Source organism: Lagopus leucura, unplaced genomic scaffold (genome assembly GCF_019238085.1).
Source record: "Lagopus leucura isolate 7727_CA_CO unplaced genomic scaffold, USGS_WTPT01 Super-Scaffold_100009, whole genome shotgun sequence".
NCBI lineage: Eukaryota > Metazoa > Chordata > Aves > Galliformes > Phasianidae > Lagopus > Lagopus leucura.
The window spans coordinates 2,857,063-2,876,520 of record NW_024962266.1 but is presented as its reverse complement, the minus strand read 5'-3'; the positions used below and the strand labels follow the sequence as shown (position 1 = coordinate 2,876,520).

The window sequence follows — 19,458 nt, the reverse complement described above, 5'->3', positions numbered from 1 at the left end:
GCGAGGAAACCCCGCTAGGCAGGAGCAGTCAGCTACAAGAGACAGGCACAGAGCTGAGTATTAAACCATTTAATTCTCAAACCACTCACATGCATAATGTTCTTTTACACCGTGTTAAAAGAAAGAAAAAAAATGCAATTTGTTTTTGATACAAACAGAAGTTCAAGTATACATTGCTAGAATTTTCAAAGATTCCTACCCAAATCGCTAGATTTTTTCATTCACATTGTTCTTAAAGCTGTCTGACGAGAGCACTTATTTGCTGAGCTGCTGAAATGCAATTGTACAACTGCACAACCCCTCCGCCTCGGCCTTGTGCCCCTGCCACAGCTCTGCTGCTCACACTGCAGCCCCTGCCCATCCCATGGGGCACGGAGCAGCACAGGGACGGCTGGTGGGATCGCTGACAACAGCAGGACCATGCTGCAACCTACTGCAGACCGAGTGTGAGTACAGACTTCTTTTTTATCTTTTTTTTCCATTGCAACCAAGAATAAAATTAAAAATAAACAATAATTAGTACAGCAGGAAATTTTCTTAAGTGTGAGAATAAGTCTTGAGGGTGAGGACGCGTGTCCTACGCGTTCAAGTTATAAGCCAAGAGTCGATGGTGACAGCACAATTTCTCTTACAAATGCTTACTCTGCAACCCAGCTCTGAGCGGAATCAACAGGGGACACGTGAACTTGGACTATTATTATTTTTAAATACTCAACTGCTGAGGGCTCCATATCCACAATATGAAAAACCTCACACCCCCAGGAACAGCCTCACCTTAGCTCAGCCCTGTGCTGCGCTGGACCTGGGGGCACCGTCTGACCTACTGTAAATGGGTTAAATTCTCCCTACAGGCAAAGGTGGTGCCGGGTTTTGTTTTTGTGACCGATTTACAACCCGGATTGCAACAGGCCCCATCCTGCTGTTGCCTTCGGGTGGGACTCCTGCAGCAGCACAGGCCCAGGGGCACGCAGTGGGAGGTAGAGCTGCAGTAGTGCGCGGGCACGTGGGCACCGTGCGTTGGGCAGTGCTGCTCCCTGGGCTCTGGCTGACAGCGAGCCTCCGCCAGGACGGCCGCCTCAACAGCAGCCATGCTCACCTACCAGTTAAAGTGCATTTCTTCAGTAAAGGGTTTTTCTTTTTTTGTTTTTTCTTTTTTTTTTCCTTTTTTTTTTCCTTTTTTTTTTTTTTTTTTTTTTTTGTTTTCTTAAAGAGGAACCTATTTTAAAGTGCTGTTCTAGTTTGGAAAGGGACTCTGTTTAATTAAAAATAAAAAATTGAAAAAAAAAAAATGGCACCTTTTCACAGGTCAGATCTGCTCCCTGTATATTTGTACAAGACATAAAACCAGGGAGTCACATCTGCTGAGTAATGACCGACTTATAAAAGTTGTTATTGTTATTGAATTTATTGCTTTTTGCTGCTGCCTGCTCCCTTGGGGTGGGAGGGAGGTGGGTCCTCCTCACCCTCACGCCCTCCATCCCTCCCAGTGCAGAGCACGTAACCCTGGGAGCCTCGCTGTGACATACAGACCCACGGGGCTCACAGAGAGCTGCTGGCACTGCAGGGTGCTCCCCAGTGCCATTTCCCTGCTCTAGAGCTCCCCTGTGCTGCTGCCACACGGAGGTAAGGAAAACAAATCCAAAGTGAATGCTTTGCTGACAGCACGTAGCGTGGCAACCTCAGCACTCTAAGAGAGAGAGAGGTAGTTACTGTCCTGGGACTCTGCTGCTTAATGCAACACACTTTCTGGAGTGATTGCTTAGATACAGAACGGAAAAGCTCCTGTGCTCTTTATAAAGTTATCCCAGTTAAATCCTCCTGGTGAAGACATCCTCGACTATTACCTCCAAGAAGCTCTTATATTTTAGAAATTGATTGTCAGTTTAGTTCATTAGGAAATCAGGCGTGATTAGCAAATTGCTACACAAAGCTGCTTACGTCGTTAACTGTGTGCCAACGCCTCTGCATGGAGCACTGGGCCGCAGCTGTCCCTGTGTGCAGACAGAGCCCTCAGTCCTATCTCCCCCAGCATCACCATGTAGGGCAGCACTTCGTGCTCCCAGCAAGCTGGATGGGAGCATTAAAAGAGTGACTGGTGTCATTCACAGTGTTGTACAGGAAAGAGGAGGGTGATGCTGGGGGAAGTTGGGGGCAGAGAGCACCTTGGGCTACAACAGGGCTTCACCTTGTGTTACAGGCGGTGGAGAAGTGACCGCAGGAGCAGGGAGCTGTGCGTGGTTCTCATCCTCAGTTTCCACCACAGAGGATCCCTCTTGCTCCTCAGTTCATCCTAACCAGCAGCAGTTCTACGTACACAAGAAGCGTGTGTTATTTAATGACAGCGTTCCCTTGCACTTTCAAATATCTCTCTGGCACTTGCTCTCTGCCAACAGAGCTTCTTCCCCAGGCTCAAAATTCGGGGAGCCAAGAGGTGTTTGCCTTATGCCAGGGGCCGAACGGCCAGCAGCTCCACTGCTCCCCAAGCACACTCTGGGCCAAAACCAGAGCTGTCCTTCAGAGAATTGCACCATCCCGTTTTGTTAGTGTCACACAGTTGCTGCCTCAGCCCTCACCTCTGTCAAACCAACGATTGTTCAGATACCAACTCCCACGCAATGGAGCGTTAAATAAAAGCTTCACAGTAATCCAGAGTTGCCTCAGATGCGTTAGCACTAAGGAAATGGCATCACAGAGCACCCATACCAAACCAATGCCTGCAACACACCGACTAGCACGCAGGCCCCAGACAAAACTCTCTGTCTCAGGACAGCTCCTGAACTTTGCCAAGTGGGGAACTGGTGCAGAAACATCTTCAGGTGATGTTCCCACAGAGGTTTCCCAGCTATAGTTTCATGATTCCTCCCCCAGCCTCAGCAGCTTTAATCCTATTCTGATGCTGCTACTCACTGCATTTTATAATCACAAGTAATTCACCAATCTAGCTTCATTCTTACTTTACAATTAGTTTCACAGTTTCGTGGGCCGTGGCCAATGGTACTGGGTCTGACTGCAAATGTAACAGGAAGGTTCAAATAAATAAGCTTCACTCAATTAATAATAAAAATAATGAAGACATTTAACTGTAAAACTGAGGGGGGTTAAGTACAAAATCTACGTAAAGTTGGAAGCTTAACATAACTGACAGTCTGCAAAAAAAAAAAATACACTGATTTGCTTTAAAGTACTGACGTAGACAACTGCAGAAACACGATTAACTCAGAGTATGTCAGGTTAAACGAGGAGTTACACAGCAGTACTTAAATGATACCTGAATATGTTTCAAAAGCTTAACTGATACGAACTAGGCAGCCTGTTATAGCTGCCCATTGTTACATGGTAATTCTTCAAAATAAAATACAAGTCTAACAGAAATATAGCTTGGCTTAGTCCAAGGAACACAAGCTGCTGCACTCAGGCACGGCAAGCACCGAGCCTCTGCACAGACCACTGCAGACAAGATGCTGTGTCACAGGTCTATCACTGGCAAATGAAAATACAATGGTAATGCATGGGCAGGGTTGGAGCCTCTGCCCCTCGCTTCATGTAGCACAGCACAGGGACAGGGACCCCCAGCTCCCACCTCAGGGCAGGGCCACCTTCAGGCAGCTGGCTCGGGGCTACCTTCAGGCAGGGGGGAGGTCCCCCAGCCTCTGTGGATAACCTATTCAGTGTTTGGCTGTGCTCAGGGTGAAGAAGCTTCTCCGTTACACCTAACCTGCACATCCCATGCATTAGCTCCTGCCTGCTGCTGCTCCTTGCACCGTGCACCTCGGAGATGTGCCCGGCTCTGTCTTCTCTGCTCCCTGTCCTTCACATAGAAGGAATGCGGCACAGCAGGGCTCCTGGGCTCAGCCCCAGTGCCCAGCACCTGCAATCAGACATAGATTAGCTTACAGGCTTTTTATATTTGCCAGATCTGAACTCAGGAGCTAAAAATGGTACTGTGTGTACACCCCGAGCTGTGAGCACGCACTAATCCTGCAGGAGAGTATGAAGGGAACCTATTTGATCAGCAGCAGCGGGTGGGCGGCTCATTGCTGCTCGGTGCAAGGACGCAGGGCAGCCTGCTACAAAAAGAGGCTCTGAGAGGAGGCACGGCCGCTGCCAAGCCTGCAAGAGACATTGCGGTAGAGCCGGCTGCAGAATTTGTGCCTTCCTTGGATAGGCAATTACTCTCCCATGCAGAACGATTAGCAAGATTTTATCTCTGACCTTACTTCCATTGGTGACAGCAAAATGTGCCCCTCCATAGAGATTACTGAAAAACAAACACGCCTCTCAACATCAGTCAGCAGCAAGCGCCTGTTTGCTACGGCACCTCATTGGCCACTAAACACACTGGCAGCTCTGTGTGGCCCTTCTCTTGCTCCTGGTTGTGCCAGACTACATTCTGATTTGCTGCCTTCCCTCTTTTTATTTCTGGGCTTGCCAGAATACACTTGTTTTCCACAAAACAGCTAAGTGCCATGAAGAACATGGCAAGTTTTAAGCCTCGATTCTGTTTAACAAAACCATTTCTCTGTACCTCAGGGCTGTTCAGAGGCCTTCAGAAGGCCCTGAAGACCATCAGGGATGGCTGTAATTGCTGTGACAGCACACGTGAGCCAGAGCCCTGCAGCACTGCGCCTGGCTGCAGCTCTCCTCCACCTCAGTGCAAACCTCCCAGCCCTGACCCACCGCAGCCAGGAACAGCAGGCTGGGGGAGATGGAGGCAGAGCCACAGCCAGCACAGACACAGCCTGTCCCAACAAAAACTCCTCCAGTCCTGCGACAAGAAGGGAGGGCAGCAAATCCAGGCCTCAGTTCCCCTGCAGGGAAGTCCTGCTTCGTCCAGCAAAGGTAGCTGAAGTGCCAGCTGCACTGTTCCTGAAGCAGCTCCTCCAACACCAAGTCAGACTGGGTGAGAAAAAAAACAGAGCTTTAAAACAGTAACTCACACTGCCTCCCCTCAGTCAAACCTTATCCAGAAAATCTTAAACCTGCCCAAGGTTCCAAATCCCTAAGGTTCACCAGAGCAAACTCTTACACCTTACTTGTATCCGTATTTTTGTCAATACAGATCTTTTGGAACTCCCACCTCAAATGGTTCCTCCTGTTTCCAAGACACATCATTTCATAAGCTGTAATACTTTGGTTTACAACTGGATTAAAATATAAATTAAATAAGAATAATGCTAAATGAGCTTATATTGAAACACTTTATATATGTATACATATATATGTATATACAGTATGTGTGTGTGCATTCCCTAATGACAGCTAGAGGAAGCAAAAATCACTCTGCAAAAGCTTCTACTCTTCCAACTAGCATGGTCAGCTTATCCATTGCAACAATTCCCTGTGCATGAAAACTAATGGAGCACTGGAAGGTGGCACTGGTAAACAGCCGGATCGCACAGACGTTCAGGAACGGAAAGGTAATAAATTATAAGAAGCAGTAGTAACGTGTTCACAGTTGGGATGAGGATAATGTTAGATGAAACCTGAATTTTCTACAGTCCCTAGGAATAAAAAGTCAAACAGGTCAGTGAAGATTACAGTCGGATATCTTTTAGTTCAACCTAAAAAAAAGCCATGGTCGGATCTGACACAAAGAAATGGCAGGAACCGCATGGCAGCTCCCCAGCAGACAGAGCTCTGGTACCTTCAGATCAGCAGGAAGACCTCCAGTACCTGTGTGGGACCAGCACGCAGCCCAGCCCTGCTTCCATCACAGCCACCATCCTCGCAATGGCAGCATTCACAATTTGCACAATGAAACCAACCCAATCAATCCTATGCTCAGAAATAAGATGCCGCCAGGCCTTCCTCTCCCGGCACCTCTCCTCCAACTAGCACCCCAACCCCCGCAGTTCAGGCACTCCTATACCCTCTGATTTTCCCTATATTTCACACAAGAGAGCTTTTCATCGACAAACCCGAGGCGGCTGGCAAGAGATGGCAGACTCCTCAGATTATTTCAGAGCAGTAACAGCTCCACGGAAGACCCCAGATTTCTGGCTGTGGTTATGGCTCAGCTCCTGGGGGAACTCGGAGCCCAAGCCCAAATAAAACACGAGACATTTCCTGAACCAAAGCCCCTGGATTTCTCCCATCCTCAAAATGTTCCTGACATGGTAACCACAGCACTGGTGCAGCTCAGTGCAGGACAAGCGCTGGGGCCTGCCCCGCCGACCTGCCCCAGCACTGGCTCTCATTCTGTGTCTCTAAGCGTGCTGTCACCCTGCTGTGATGAATTCCCATTTCACGAGCCCTCTTTGCTCATCCCTCGCCAGCTGCTGGAACGAAGCAGCCCTGCTTGCTGTCCCGAGCTCCTGTTGCAGGAGAACAGCAAGACATTTTGCTCGTCTCTCTCCCAGCCATTCCTCCCCAGAGGAAGGCTCGGCTTTTCTCAAAGCAGCAGCACAGTACTAACATAATTCTCATTATTTTCACAGCTATTCACAGGGCAGCTGGCGGCAGCGGGGACCGTCCGAGCGCTTTGCTCTGCTGTCACTCAGGGCTTTCTGCAGGCTGCTTAGGGAGAAGCGTTACACTTGGCATGAGGAAGGTTTCTTTGCCACAGCAAAGAAACTAAAAGAAACTAAAAGAGGTAAGAAACTAAAAGAGTTAAGAAATGTGTTCTCCCTCTGACGCTGAAGCCTGCACAAATAGAGGACGTCCCCACTGCCGCCTGAGGCAAGCAAACAAACGGGTCAGTGAGCCCCAGCTGAAGTTGGCAGAAATGTTAAGTTACAGAGGTATCACGACAACACTTCGCTTCACAACCTCCTTGAATCACAGTTGAAATCACAGTTTTGGCAAAGGGGAAAAAGCCGCAGCCAGACGTGGAAACGCAAAGCTGTGCCTCAACCCGTCACAGAAGCATTCGTACTTGGAAAGCCGGCGTCTGTTCCTCCACAGCTTCGGCGCGACCGCAAAGAGCTCGGCACAACCAAGGACGCCATCACCACACCGAGCAGCTCTGCCAAGCCGGGAAGCTCAGCCCAGGTTTGGCCACACTGCACGCGACCTCCAACCCTTTACTCTCCAATCGCAGCCCTGTCTGCACCGAGCAATCAATCGCCGAAAGAAAAGTTAGGTGAACAATTCCCTCCGAACCGATTCCCTCTCCTGGTGCAGATGGGCTTCGACTGCTTTCAGCACTGCTCGAGAAAATGTCAGAGGCACCGTGATTTCCACACATACATACATATACACATCCATTAAATGTACAGAAATAATATTAAAATGATTCCCACTACCTTACCTTATACTGACTCTAGCTACAAGCTATAAACTTCACCTCGGTGAGGCCTGGGCAAGAATATTGGCTCTTTTGCATGCAATCAGAAATGATCATTTATACAGTGGCAACCTCTGCACTAAAACAAAACAAAACAAAACAAAAAAACCCAGAGGAAAAAATAAAGACCTTTCACAAGCTTTGTTTTCAGACTAGCCTAGAACAATATGAAGGAACAAGGTAATGATTTTCACCAGGCCAATCAGAAGTAGCGAATCAGCCCAACAGGATTCCAACCTGGGCTGTGGATGCTCCTCCATTCACAGTATCAATACAGTAAAAAAAAAGCCCAAAAATCTGCTTGAGAAACTCGCAGCTATGCCATACAAGTAAGGCATTCACCATCTCATCTCCATCGCTACGCACTGATGGATCGGTTGCCATCTGTTTCAGACCAATGCTGCTCGTATAGCAGTTACTGCACCTTCACCCCTCTCTTCACAGCAAGCTTAGCAGGGAAACTTTCCCACTATATTTATATATAATATATGTATATAAATAATTTTATGTTTTTATAGTTTGGTAGTATTCTTTTAAAAGATCTATTTTAAAACACTTAAAAATCTTTTAAGCAACTAAAGTAACTTCTGACGCTCTCTAGTGTGAACAGGATAGCATTTCAAAGTTTGTAACTCTTTCTCTTAATGATTTTTGGTAACTTCAAAAGCTATGACTAAAGCAGCATACTCTGCATATCTCCACTCCCCCCACACCTCAATTGCAACACAGCCTGCCTCAGCCACCTCTGAGCTCTCATCTGTTGTCACTGCTCTCCAGCGACCGTACTGCTTGACCTCTGATAGGAAACTGAATGGGGTGGCTGCTCAGAGAGTCATTCCCCACGTGATGATGCACTTGACAAGAGAGAAAGAAGAAGAGGAAGGAAAATGGAGGCGAGATATCAGTTTTCCTGTCCAAAATGCTCAGTGAACTTGTACTCCGCAGGCTCCCTGCTCGGAACACTGGCCGAGGTTCCTCTGAGGAGCACATCCCTAGTACTGCTGATGAACACCAAGCCCTTCCCTCCCCCGCACACAAAAAAACATTCATTAGAGCCACGTCTGCCTTCTGAGAGACGTGGGAGGAACAGTGAGACCCCTCACCTGCACAAAGCAGAAGCAAGGTAAGAGTACTTCCCTCTTCTCCAAATTCTTGCCTTTAAGGAGGTAGGAAAATGATCACGAGTCCCAGTCTGGACTGGGGAGAGCAGGGCCAGGGGTGTTCCCCGTGCCCACCAGGGTGCAGTCAGACAGCAGGACGACAGGACAAGCTGCAGTTTCACTTGGGAAGCCTGCCGCCTGCCAAGCCCACGCCGTAACCGCTTGCCTGGCTTCCTTTGTGAAAGCAGGATGGAATGTTACTTTTTCAATGTCTCATTGTTCCTCCCATCATCTTAAGGATCAGAACCTCATCCTTCCTTATTATACACATTAGACATCCTCCAGAGAATCCCTTCAAACAAACGTCCTCTTCCAAACCCAATCTGCGCAACATGTCGCTCATTTTCCTCTCCACCGTGAACAATTCGGCACCAGAACCAAAGAAAACTCTTGAAGTATTGCATATTTTTAAAAAGAAGACTTCTTCAAAAGATGTCGAGATATTTGCACTTCTCTACCTGTCCCATGCTGTTCCATTTATGAAACACGTAAGCACGTGCAAACACCTATGATACACAAGGCAGGCATGTCTCTCTGGGTTTGCCAAACTTGCTCTAAACGTCAGAACTGCTTAGAACTTGAAGTCCATGCAAGGGGACAGAGTCGTGATTGCTCTAGGAACCATGAAGATTCCCAAACCCTTAGAAGGAAATAAAGTAAGGTTTTCTTTTTGCGTTTCATCGATAAAAAACTTATCAAATTAGTTTGTAGAAACAAGTTTAAAAGCAACCACCCATGATTGCTTGGCTGGGATTATAGTATCTCGGTAAACCATATTGCTGTTATAAAATATCAAGTGCGTGTCAAGGGAGAGCTGGGGTGAAGGACGACTTTGGTAGCCAGCCTCTAACTCCTCTGTTCAGCCAGTCCACAAACCTCTTCCTAAAGCTTGGCAACAGCCAAAGCACGGCAGTGCACCGGTCTGAAGTCAGAGCGCCCTGACCTGTCCCGGTCAAAAGATGCCTCTCCCCAGAAGACCCCTCCAAACCTTCTTCCAACACATTAAGAGTAATGCAGACCTCACAGCTGCTAAATCTTACTTTCAGTAGCCGAAGCGCTTCCAATTTTGCTGACCTCTAGAATGAATACTGCTTTCCAGCCTTGCCCTTTCTTAACAAGGGGCTGGAGGCCACGCACCTGGGACGGGCAAGCCAAAAGCCCTAAAATAATAGTTGGAGTAGAAATGTAAAAAGAGACACACCAAAAACAAGACAGGGATAAATACAGTGAGGCAAGGCAGGTTCCACCAGGACAGTCTGATTTCTTTAACGTGGCAGCTACCTGGGAAAGGGAGAAAGGCGACTGCCCCTTGCCCTGCTCTCCCCTCGCCGTTGGCTATGGCGAGGAACAGCCTGGCTCACCTGCTGGGCCACGATGCTGCTGAGAAATAAAAGTGACTGTTGTCCTGGATCACTATTAAACATTACAAAAATTTAAAATCCTGTCGATCCCTGAATAAGAAGATGATTGACACAGTTGTCTTGCTTCTCCCCAGGAGGAATAAAGGGGAAAAACGTTTAACACTCTAAGTGTGTTTGTGTGTGTGTGTGTGTGTGAGAGAGAGAGAAAGAGAGAGAGAGAGGGAGATTTTTCTGTTTTGGCAACATCTTGGGAGCTTCTTTCTGTCCGGTGGTGGCATTGCACTAATTACAGTACCAGCCTGTGAGGTTGGTGCTGCCTCCAGAGCCCGAGTGGGAAGACGGTCCTTTCTCCCCAGACTCCACAGCCGCGCTTCAATCCGGCCCAGTAGTGGACACAGATCCCTGTGCCGTCTCCCCCACAGCGACAGCTTCCTCCTGCGGGGGGGACTCCTCCTCCGCCTGCCCCCGGGACGTGACCGTGGTCTCGGGGGAAATGCTGTGAGGCCCCTCCAGAGGCACACAGCCCGGGTGGTTCTTGCGAAAGTGCTGGTTGAGGATGGCCTGGAAAGGGAAGCTCTTGCCACAGACGTGGCAATGAAAGGGCTTGTTGCCCGTGTGCTTGCGGATGTGATACTCCAGCTGATCCTTGCGGGTGTACTTCTTCCCACACATGCGGCAGACGAAAGGCGTGATGCCCATGTGCAGGCGCATGTGCCGGTCCAGGCTGCCCTTCTGGTTGAAGGATTTGGCACAGTAAATGCAGGTGAGCCGTGGGTTGTACCGGAACCAGCGCTCTGACACTTCCTGCTCCCGCAGGTATTCCACGTAACCGCTCACTCCGATCATGGCAGATTCCTCCCCCTGCCCAGGAAACAACACAGATTTAGAAAAACAGTGTATGGGGACTGCTGAATCACGGCCTGAACCTCTGATTGATCACCTGAGGCCAGCAATGAGTCAGCCATGGGAGCAATTCACCTGCGCTGTTGGAAGGGATGGAGCCAGGCTGCACATCTCCTAGACCCATTTAAGAGCTGACTGCCAGTGGGGAAGGATCTCTTTCTTGAAATCCCTCCTTTGGAGTTTTACATTGAGCCCAGGATATGGGTAAGCATTCTATCTATTCTCTTTTGGTATAATAACTTGCTTAGCTAAACTCTCTTGTTTATTTCATAATTATGACATCTGTATATACATTGATTATACAAATAGGTGGCTTGATAGAAAAGAAGGGAAGAAGATCTGCTGCTTGTTCCTCTAAGCCCCAGTCCAGTCAAACATCGAAGCATGTGCCAAGCCTAGAAATCAACAGCACTAATGTCTTCAACCTCAAGCACACATTTAAGTGCTTAACAGGAGCCTTGGGGCTGGAAACAAATGAGCAATCAATTAGAAACCTCTGCTCCATGGCCCCTTCTGCCAAGCCACTCACTAGGTCTGGGGAAGAAAATACTGCCTTTGTCAGAAGGGTACTCAGCCACTGATGGAGTTGTGGATCAAATAGGTCAATTCATGGTATTCTTTTTTTTTATTCTTTTTTTTTCCCCTTAAATTTGGGTCAGTTTCACTGTGCCCTATTTTACTTATTCAGTGTTTAAAAAAAAAAAAAAAAAAAAAGCCAGCTGATGAGCTTACAGTAAAACCAAGGTGGAGTAAACTCCAAATCACATCTGAAACTCTTCAGGTGTCATTTCACAGGTGTTATTTATTCAGGTGTCATTCAGGCTTCGTTTTATCATGAATGATGTTTGCCTAAATTCTTATCCAATCCATCTACCCCTGTGTCATGGCAGGGGAAGCCACAGCACAGAGAGCTGAGATGCGTGGTCCAAGACACACAGCCAGGGCAGCAGGCTGCCAGAAAGACAAACAGCTGAGGGCTGCACTGCTCTAGGGCAGCCATGGGCACTGCTTTCTGGAACTTTCCAGAGCTATCACATCCAAAATGAACGCAGGCAGATGGCCCCGATTGCCTCCGTGTTGCAGGATGCAGCGTTTGCATCCCATGCCTGTGGCATTTCCTGACGATGCCAAACACAGACAAGCAAGCAGCGTAAGCACAGGAGAAGCTCTTCTCTGGCTGCTGGGGCTGGGCACGTGCAAGCAGCAGCATAACCACATCAGGTGCCCCTGAAATAGGCTGTTCAAGCAGTGGCAAGCTGCAGGGAATTAAAGGAGATGCATCATGCTATGGTACTTTGCTTGCACTCTGCCACCAGGCAGGGATTAAAGGCAAACTATTTATAACACCAGTACAGGAACACCAGAAGAGTGAAAGGTGATAATACTGCCCTGCATATGCTGAAGCCTATGGTTCTAAGTTTGAGGCCATCTCACTACAAAGAAATAACGGCAGCTTTTCCACACTAGGAGCTAAAATTGCTTTTTATGTTGCGTTTGCCCTGGAGGGTTAGTTTGACCTGAAATTTTGTAGACGAATTCTGAGGACACAAAACAAACCTTCAGCAAAATAGGAACAAAAAGGTATCATCTGGTTTTTTGAAGGGTATTAGGAAGTTAGCAGATAGAAACTGTGATTTTTCATTCCTCTCTTCACTCGCTCTCACTCAAGGTCAGAGCAGCCTGCTAACTTCTCACCTGCTTCCAGCAAAGTCACTTGATTACGAACTGACACATTGCTCATGTGTCAGGAACACGAGAGTCATACTATGCAGTGCTGGGTGATGCACTTGCACTACAGTGTCACTGCAACGCTGACTGTATGCAAGAAAGAAACTAGACAAAGGACAAAACAGTACAAACCCACAGGGTAAACCTACAGCCACCTGACGCTCCACCCAAAAGCTTTACTGGTGTAGCACTGGGAGGGCTTTTGGGGATGGTTTTGATACTAGTAGGAAAAAGCTCAGATGTTGTCACCCCTCAGCCCTTCTACAGAAGCCAGCTAATACCTCCTCCTTCAGCTCAGGCATTTGCTGTCAGCACTTTAGCAGATACAGCTCTGCAGGTGAACAAAGTTTCTCCGCAGGAGCTGGTGGCCTGCCCAGAATGAGGGTTGGCATTTATGCCCTCAGACAACAAGAGAAACTCCTCATGTCTTCCAGCTATCTGGATGAAATCCCAAACAACAGACAATCGGTTTTAAATCATATACTGATGGCATGCGATCTGAGTGCACACAACTGAACCCCTTGCCACAGCAAATGGTTCTTGTTTCTCAAGCAGCATTGCTTGTAAATGCAGAGCATTAGATATTACACCACGACATAGTCCCCTTAGCCTTCAATGACAACGTTTACTTGCAAACCTCTAGAGCTGCCTACCTGGGAACTGGGCTGCTTGGGCTCATCCATCCGCCCGGGAGACTCGCTTTTTGATCTGTACCGCTCAGTCACAGCAACCATGCTGCCAGAAGGGCTAAATCTGTGGGGTGGGGGAAGAGCGTAAGTGGAGTTTTTAATGGGCATCAGGTCACTGTGGTGTGTAGAACAATGGGTGAGCAATTAGAGGCACCTGTGTAACATCTCTTCATCCTCACCAGCTAACACACAGGAGGCGGAATGCGGAACAGCACAAGTATAAAGGAAAAACCAAGTCATAGTGGTCTGCAGTTTCAGTCTTAACATCTGAAAAATAAAACTGAGTCATTTGGCTTCCAGTTCAGTAACAGTGAGCTTTTTGGTCGCTACTGCAAGCAAATAAATTGATATGGGCCTGGGGAACTCAGGAACTCTATGGGAGAGGAAACCATTTCTCCAAGGGCGTCCCTCACGTGCCACCCTCATCCTCCTCCCCTCACAAGAGTGACACTGAGACACATCACAGCAGTGATGAAGTGGGTTCCAGGTAGGAAACAGCAGATATGGAATGCAATGCAAAAAGAGATGCTCAGGGCTAGATGACCCATGGAAAAGAGGTGAGAAGTTAGGAAAGGCTTCCTGTCCCACAGGCCAGCTCAAGACCACTCCCACAGACTGATTTATTAAAGTGATGGAAAATCCCCTGCTTCTGGGTAGCTGTTGCCCCGTGGGACCAGAGGGATTGAGATGGAAGAGAACAGAAGCAGATGTGAAGGGAAACCTCCCACAAATCCATAACCTCACAGATACAAACAATCCACCCTTTATTAGCTCCGCTGTTTGGTCTGAGCTAAGGGCAAGAAAACAAATGCTGGAGCTCAGGGGAAGTAGATGGATGGAGAAACAAAACACAGGGTATTTCACTATCTATTACCAATAAACGCTTTTTGCTCTTTCACATAATCAAAACAACAGTGGAGGCCAAAAGGGTCCCCACTTTGGTAGCTTCAGAAGAGATAAACCCAAGATCCGCTGCTATGTTGGGCCACCAGGAAGAAAATTTCCTCTAGACCCGTAGCTGGTGACCAGCTAGTCCCTAAAGCAGAGCAACCCACCAGTTCCCAGGCCAGAAGGCATTGTTACAGTGGCACTTTGTGTAACATATTGCATACAATCTCATCGATTCCATGTGCTGAGGTTGAACTGCAACGTCTCTTTTAGACAGAAATCCCACCACAGTTGGAACACTGAGACACAGAGATTCCCATCTATACGTCTGCAAGTGCTAAAACTTGAGTTCCCAAGTCAGCTTGCACATGGAGAACCTGGTCTGATCACGATCCTGCCAAAACATCATAACCAAAACCATACACTCTCTAACACGATAGAAAAATTCCATCAGCTCTTTTGCTTAAGATGGCCACGTGAAATATTAGGGGCAGATATTCAAAATGGAACAATCCAGACAAGTGAAAATCTTGCTCAATCTCTTCATACAGCCAGGGTCAGTAAATAAGCTCAAGAAAACTCACCTGTCAATCTCACTGCTGGTCGGCCTCACCACTTTGGCCCCGGAGGACCCTAACGTGTAAGTCTCTTGGCTTATTGATCCATGGCCCGTGGTGTCGATGACCATAGCAGTGACCTCCTCAGCACTGCTGCCATCTTCTCCTGACGGCTGATTCTCTGTCCCCAGCCACTCCTCCAGGTTCTCTGTTTTAATGCGCACTCCTCCCAGCACCCGGACGTCATCGTCGTTCCGTCCCTCGCGCTCTCCCACTCCTGTCTCAACATACCACTGTCCCGCTCTGTTAATCCGCAGGATGGGTTCCCTGCTTTCCACGTCCGAGCTCTGCTCGATTATCTGAGGGCTGGTGGACTCTGCCGGTGGGCTGAGCTCCCGAATGTCCAGCACTGTGCTAACCTGGCCCAGGCGGCTCCCTTTCAGGGTGTTGTGACGGGGGCTCAGGGAACGGTTCACATTTGGCGTCACCCGGTGGGACTCCGGGGGTCTCTCCTGATGTTTCGTCCTGGTCTGGCTCAATTCTGCTTCCACCTCTGCCACGTTGATTTTGAAATGAATTCCCTCGAGAATCTGCGTGCATTTGTCTATGATGTGCTGCATCTGCAAGAAACTGGCGGCCGTTAGGTAACTTATGATGTCAGCCAGCTGCAGACATATCCGACCGGTGTAGCAAAAAGAAAGGAGCTGCTCAAAAACAGACGGGTTCTTGATGACAGAAATGGAAACCGTGCTCATTTCGTTCAAGGACATGTGGTCACGGAAGTAGGGCGAGCTGGCAGCCAGCACCACCTTGTGAGCGCGGAAAGCTTGCCCCTGCACGTTGACCACGATGTCACACAGGCGACCCTGCATGCGCAGCTGATTCAGGTGGCTCAGGACAGAGTTACTGAAGTCAGGAATTTCCAGCTGAATGTTCCCGCTCTTCTCCATGGCTGTCTGAGTTGCAGGTGTACGGCCCTACTGGCAAAGAAAGAAAAATGCCATCGTTAACAGAGCTGGGCTACCATTTGCATTTAGAATGTCTTTCATCTCCTTTCATTCTGCTTGAAATATTGCAGGTTTTAGAGAGCTTTTCCAGCATTTAATTTACAAGTGGCTCGCAGCAGTTCTCTGATCTTTATGTTCTGCACACCACCTTTTACAAACGTTATGTTAAAACAGACCCTGACAGATCCTCATTCCTGTTCCCTGCGGCTCAAGTGCTCTAAACAGTTCGTTCTGTGAGCCTCAATAAAAGCACATTTGCATTGTAAAAAGAACATAAAAAAATGGTTCAGGTTCTAAAAATAGGTAATGATTGCATAATGGATTAAAATACTTAGCACTTCTACCTTCATAGCACGTTGATAGGGGAGAGCAGTGTTGTTACAATAATTGTCCTTTACAGGACAGGAGCAGGAAGGAGAGAGAACCTCTCTCCACAGAGACTTTTCAAAAGCTGACCAGCACGTATTTGAACTGAAGGCATCTTAATCGTGTCATTAAACCCAAAATATCTGTCATCTGTAGCGCTTCCAACAGAGGGCAAAAAACACACAACAGGCCAGGGGAGAAAAAGAACAGCATCCAACTCTGAACATCAGCCGATCAGACCATCCACCAAGCACAAATGACTCTGTGAAAAAAAGAAGCTAACATTTGTGTCGTTAGATATTGCATACAGCAAAATATGACTCCTGAACAATGGGGATTAGCAAACTAGCTCTCTTAGGTTTTTGGTTTTGTTTTGTGTTTGTTTTTTTTTTATAAATCATCACATTTCATTTTGGCAAAGTTTGAAAAGGAGCCTTGACCATATATGGTAAAAATTCGGAATGGTCCAAAATTAGATGTAAACTCACAAAAAAAAAAAAAAAGAAAGAAAGAAAGAAAAAAAGGAAAATAAATATCTTCATTAAAGACCACTTTTGGCACGAGCAGCTTCCAAGCCGGATGGCATCCGCGCGTCAATTAGGCAGAGTGCTACAGATATCAAAACAATTTCAGGCAGTCCAGGAATATCGAGGCTGATAGTGCCTACTCTGAGAAATCTCCCAATCAAAGGCACTAACACACGCTTAAACTTAAGCATATGTGCCTTTGAAGGACAGGGCTCTAGAGCTTCAACGGGCTTTTTTCTTTCATGCAGGATAGTGCATGTTCATATGCCAAAACAGACTTTGTGCAAACTTGGCAAAATATGTTACTAAACCTGAAGCTGCAGAGCAGCCTGTCAATCTTCTGGGGTTGTGCAAAGGGATTGCTACACGGCAGGACGGCTGCGTATCTACAAGGCAGATGAGATCAGAGTTGCATAAAGCTTCCCAAGGCGCAGCTTAACAATGCCACATCTGAAGGCTTCTTCTCCCCTTTGCTACGTTTGGAGGAAAGCAACAGAACCCACACGAAATGAAGAAGTAACTGTAGCGCACAGGTCCACCTCAACACAGAGTTAAGAGCAGAACTTCAAACACACAAAATGTGGTGAAGCAGCAAATCCGCTGTCTTACCTGTAACGCTAATGGTAACATGCACCGGGGAGGAAATGGGGCTGGCGTGCTGCTGTTCTCCTTTTTTCTTCTGAGGTTGTAACGTCTCAAAACTTTTTGCCCCCTTTGCCTTTGGAAGGAAAAAGAACAAATGTTGCATAGAAGAATAGGGCTGTCCCTAACAGAATCGAGGATGTCAGGTTTTGTCATCGTGTTGTGTTGGAGGATACAGCTGCAGTATTAGCTAACCAATACATGACGTCCCACCCCAAACCGCAGAGCCAAGGAAATACTGAGTCTTATCACACTGATCTTTCCCCACCGCCTGCTCCGTGTTTGTGTTGCATGGACGGTCATTAAAATAGGAAAATGGAAGTGCAGATAATCCAAGTCAAGTCATTTCCTCTCCTACGTGGCCGATATCTCCAGCCCCAACCCTGCAGGCATTTAAATGCGCAGGGCCTTACTCACATCAGCCGTTTCACTTATACCATTAGAAACACACAGCTGAAATCACGTCAAGTATGTGCAAATGTTTACAGGACCGGGGCCCTGTAATCGCATAATCTTCCCAGCCGCCGGTTTCTAAAGCGATGAAATCCAAAGCATTCTCTTAATCAAGGCAAACAGACTCTTGCAGGAGCGTGGCCGGCACACATTACACAGGGAGTGCAGGGCTGGGACGCCTGGGCCCAGTCAGGCCTGCAGGGCCGTGGGCAGGCCCAGCACACAGGGGAATCCCATGAGTTCTCAGGAAATCAGCTTGGAAAGCGCAGAAAGAAAAATAAAAGGAAAAGTCAGACGCTGCCTGCCGATGGGGGCTGTGTGCAGCCGAGGTTAGAAGTCAGCTGCTCCCCGGGGAGCCCCAAACTCCGCTTGTGCGCTTGCTCCAACAGCAGGGACACGTCGCTGCCTCCGTACCCAGGGAGCAGCAATTTGTGACACGTTTTGGGGGCAGCCTCAATTAGATGCTGGCGAGGCGTAATCTCTCTGCTCAGAAGACTGGACGCTGACCACGGAGGCAGAGGATAACGAGCTTACACGGCAGCCTCAGCCTTTGTGTTTCCTGGCACCGCACTGTACACTCCTCACCTGGAGGATAAGTGGGATCTCCTGCTGAGCGCTGCTCTTCGCAGAGAGCATGCTGAAGACGCTTGTCTATTTTTAATACAATTTAAAGCATCAGCAGCTGCAATTTGGGCTTATCTCAGAAAATGCCTCTTCCCCACTGTGAGGTGGCTGACAGCCACCACGGAGTGCAGCAGGAACCCCCCGCCAGCACTCAGGGTTTTGGGTGGAGGTCAGGCTGGGTGTATCTGTGGGCAGAAACAGTCACGTTTGGGCGCTGGATGGAAAATGTCAAACTTGGGAGACCAACATCTCCCTTGTCAGAAAATCTGGGCGCTGCGCACAGCGGCAGCAGTTGATTTGAGAAGCGCTGCGCCTTGGGACTGAGGAGATGTGCTGTCACTGGCCAAGCCGACGGCTTCCAAATTAAGATGAGACTTGAATAAAAACCTTTCAAAACCCACTGTGAACTGTGAGGAGAGATCACAGGATCATGAAGGCCAGGAAAGACCTCTCAGCTCACCAAGTCCAACCGCAGCCCACCCCACGTCCCTCAGTGCCACATCTCCGTGCTCCTCCAGCCCCTCCACGGCCGCCTCCCGGGATGCTGCCTTCCTCAGCCACCAGCGAGCTGCACAAAGCTCGTTTCTTCCTCACCAAATCGCTAACGAGCGATGACTCAAGGCCTTCTCTCCACGAATGAGGCAATTACGGTTAATTTTTAGCCCTCACAGCTACGGAGAGCAGAAGCCCGGCGACACGAACCCGAAGGCGAGCAGCAGCGCATCGCTCCCTCGGCACAGGGACCCCTCAGCCCAGCCCGTCCCCACACGGCACCCCAAGCCCTTCCCTACGGCTCGGCCACTTCCACGCCCGCCGTGCCCACAGCGCAGACCCTTCCCCCCCCGCCCTTCCCCTGACACGGCTCCGTGCCGCCCCCCGAGCCCCGCCGCCGCCCCCAGAGAGCGGAGCTCAGCGCCGTCCCCCCGCTCCCCGCGAGGAGCTGCAGCCCCCGGCCCCGCTCTCCCCCCGGACGGCCGGTGCCGCTGCCCGCCCCAGCCCGCGACAGCCCCTCGGACAACCCGACACCTCCCACAGTCCGCCCGCCTCCCCCGCCTCCTTACCGACACGGCGGGCGGCACAGCGGAGGCCCCGCCGGGGCTGCCGGGGGTACGGCGCGGCCGCGCTGTCACGGGCGGCCCCGCTCCCCCCGCCCCGCCCCGCCGCGCCCCGCCCCGCCGCCGGCACCGACCTCCCGGGGGTGGGCACGGCCCCGAGCGCCGGCCCGGAAGCGAAACCGCCCCCCCACCCCGGAAGAAAATTCCCGCCCT

General features: G+C 49.1%; 1 protein-coding gene across 2 annotated transcripts; it reads right to left on the bottom strand.

Annotated features, from left to right (window-relative positions):
• Positions 1–54: 54 nt before the first annotated feature.
• ZBTB37 (zinc finger and BTB domain containing 37) lies at positions 55–19,329 on the bottom strand. 2 transcript variants are annotated; one of them, XM_042873068.1, is made up of 5 exons: positions 19,252–19,329; positions 17,081–17,189; positions 14,599–15,551; positions 13,091–13,190; positions 55–10,667 (listed from the first exon to the last, which is right to left on the bottom strand). In XM_042873068.1, the coding sequence occupies exons 3-5, from the start codon at positions 15,519–15,521 to the stop codon at positions 10,179–10,181; spliced, it is 1,512 nt and encodes a 503-aa protein (XP_042729002.1). In that variant the 5' UTR covers positions 15,522–15,551; positions 17,081–17,189; positions 19,252–19,329; the 3' UTR covers positions 55–10,178. The 2 variants fall into 2 exon arrangements, with proteins under 2 accessions (XP_042729002.1, XP_042729001.1); XM_042873067.1 differs by having other exon boundaries at positions 14,599–15,548.
• Positions 19,330–19,458: the final 129 nt, after the last annotated feature.

Bases quoted from the DNA above. Each gene is read 5' to 3' on its own strand.
- ZBTB37 (XM_042873067.1), bottom strand. From the start codon at position 17,101: ATGTTACCATTAGCGTTACAG. The intron at 15,549-17,080 runs GTAAGACAGCGG...CTTTGCCAGTAG, and splicing joins TGTTACCATTAGCGTTACAG to GGCCGTACACCTGCAACTCA. The intron at 10,668-13,090 runs GTAGGCAGCTCT...TTTCCTGGGCAG, and splicing joins CCAAGCAGCCCAGTTCCCAG to GGGGAGGAATCTGCCATGAT.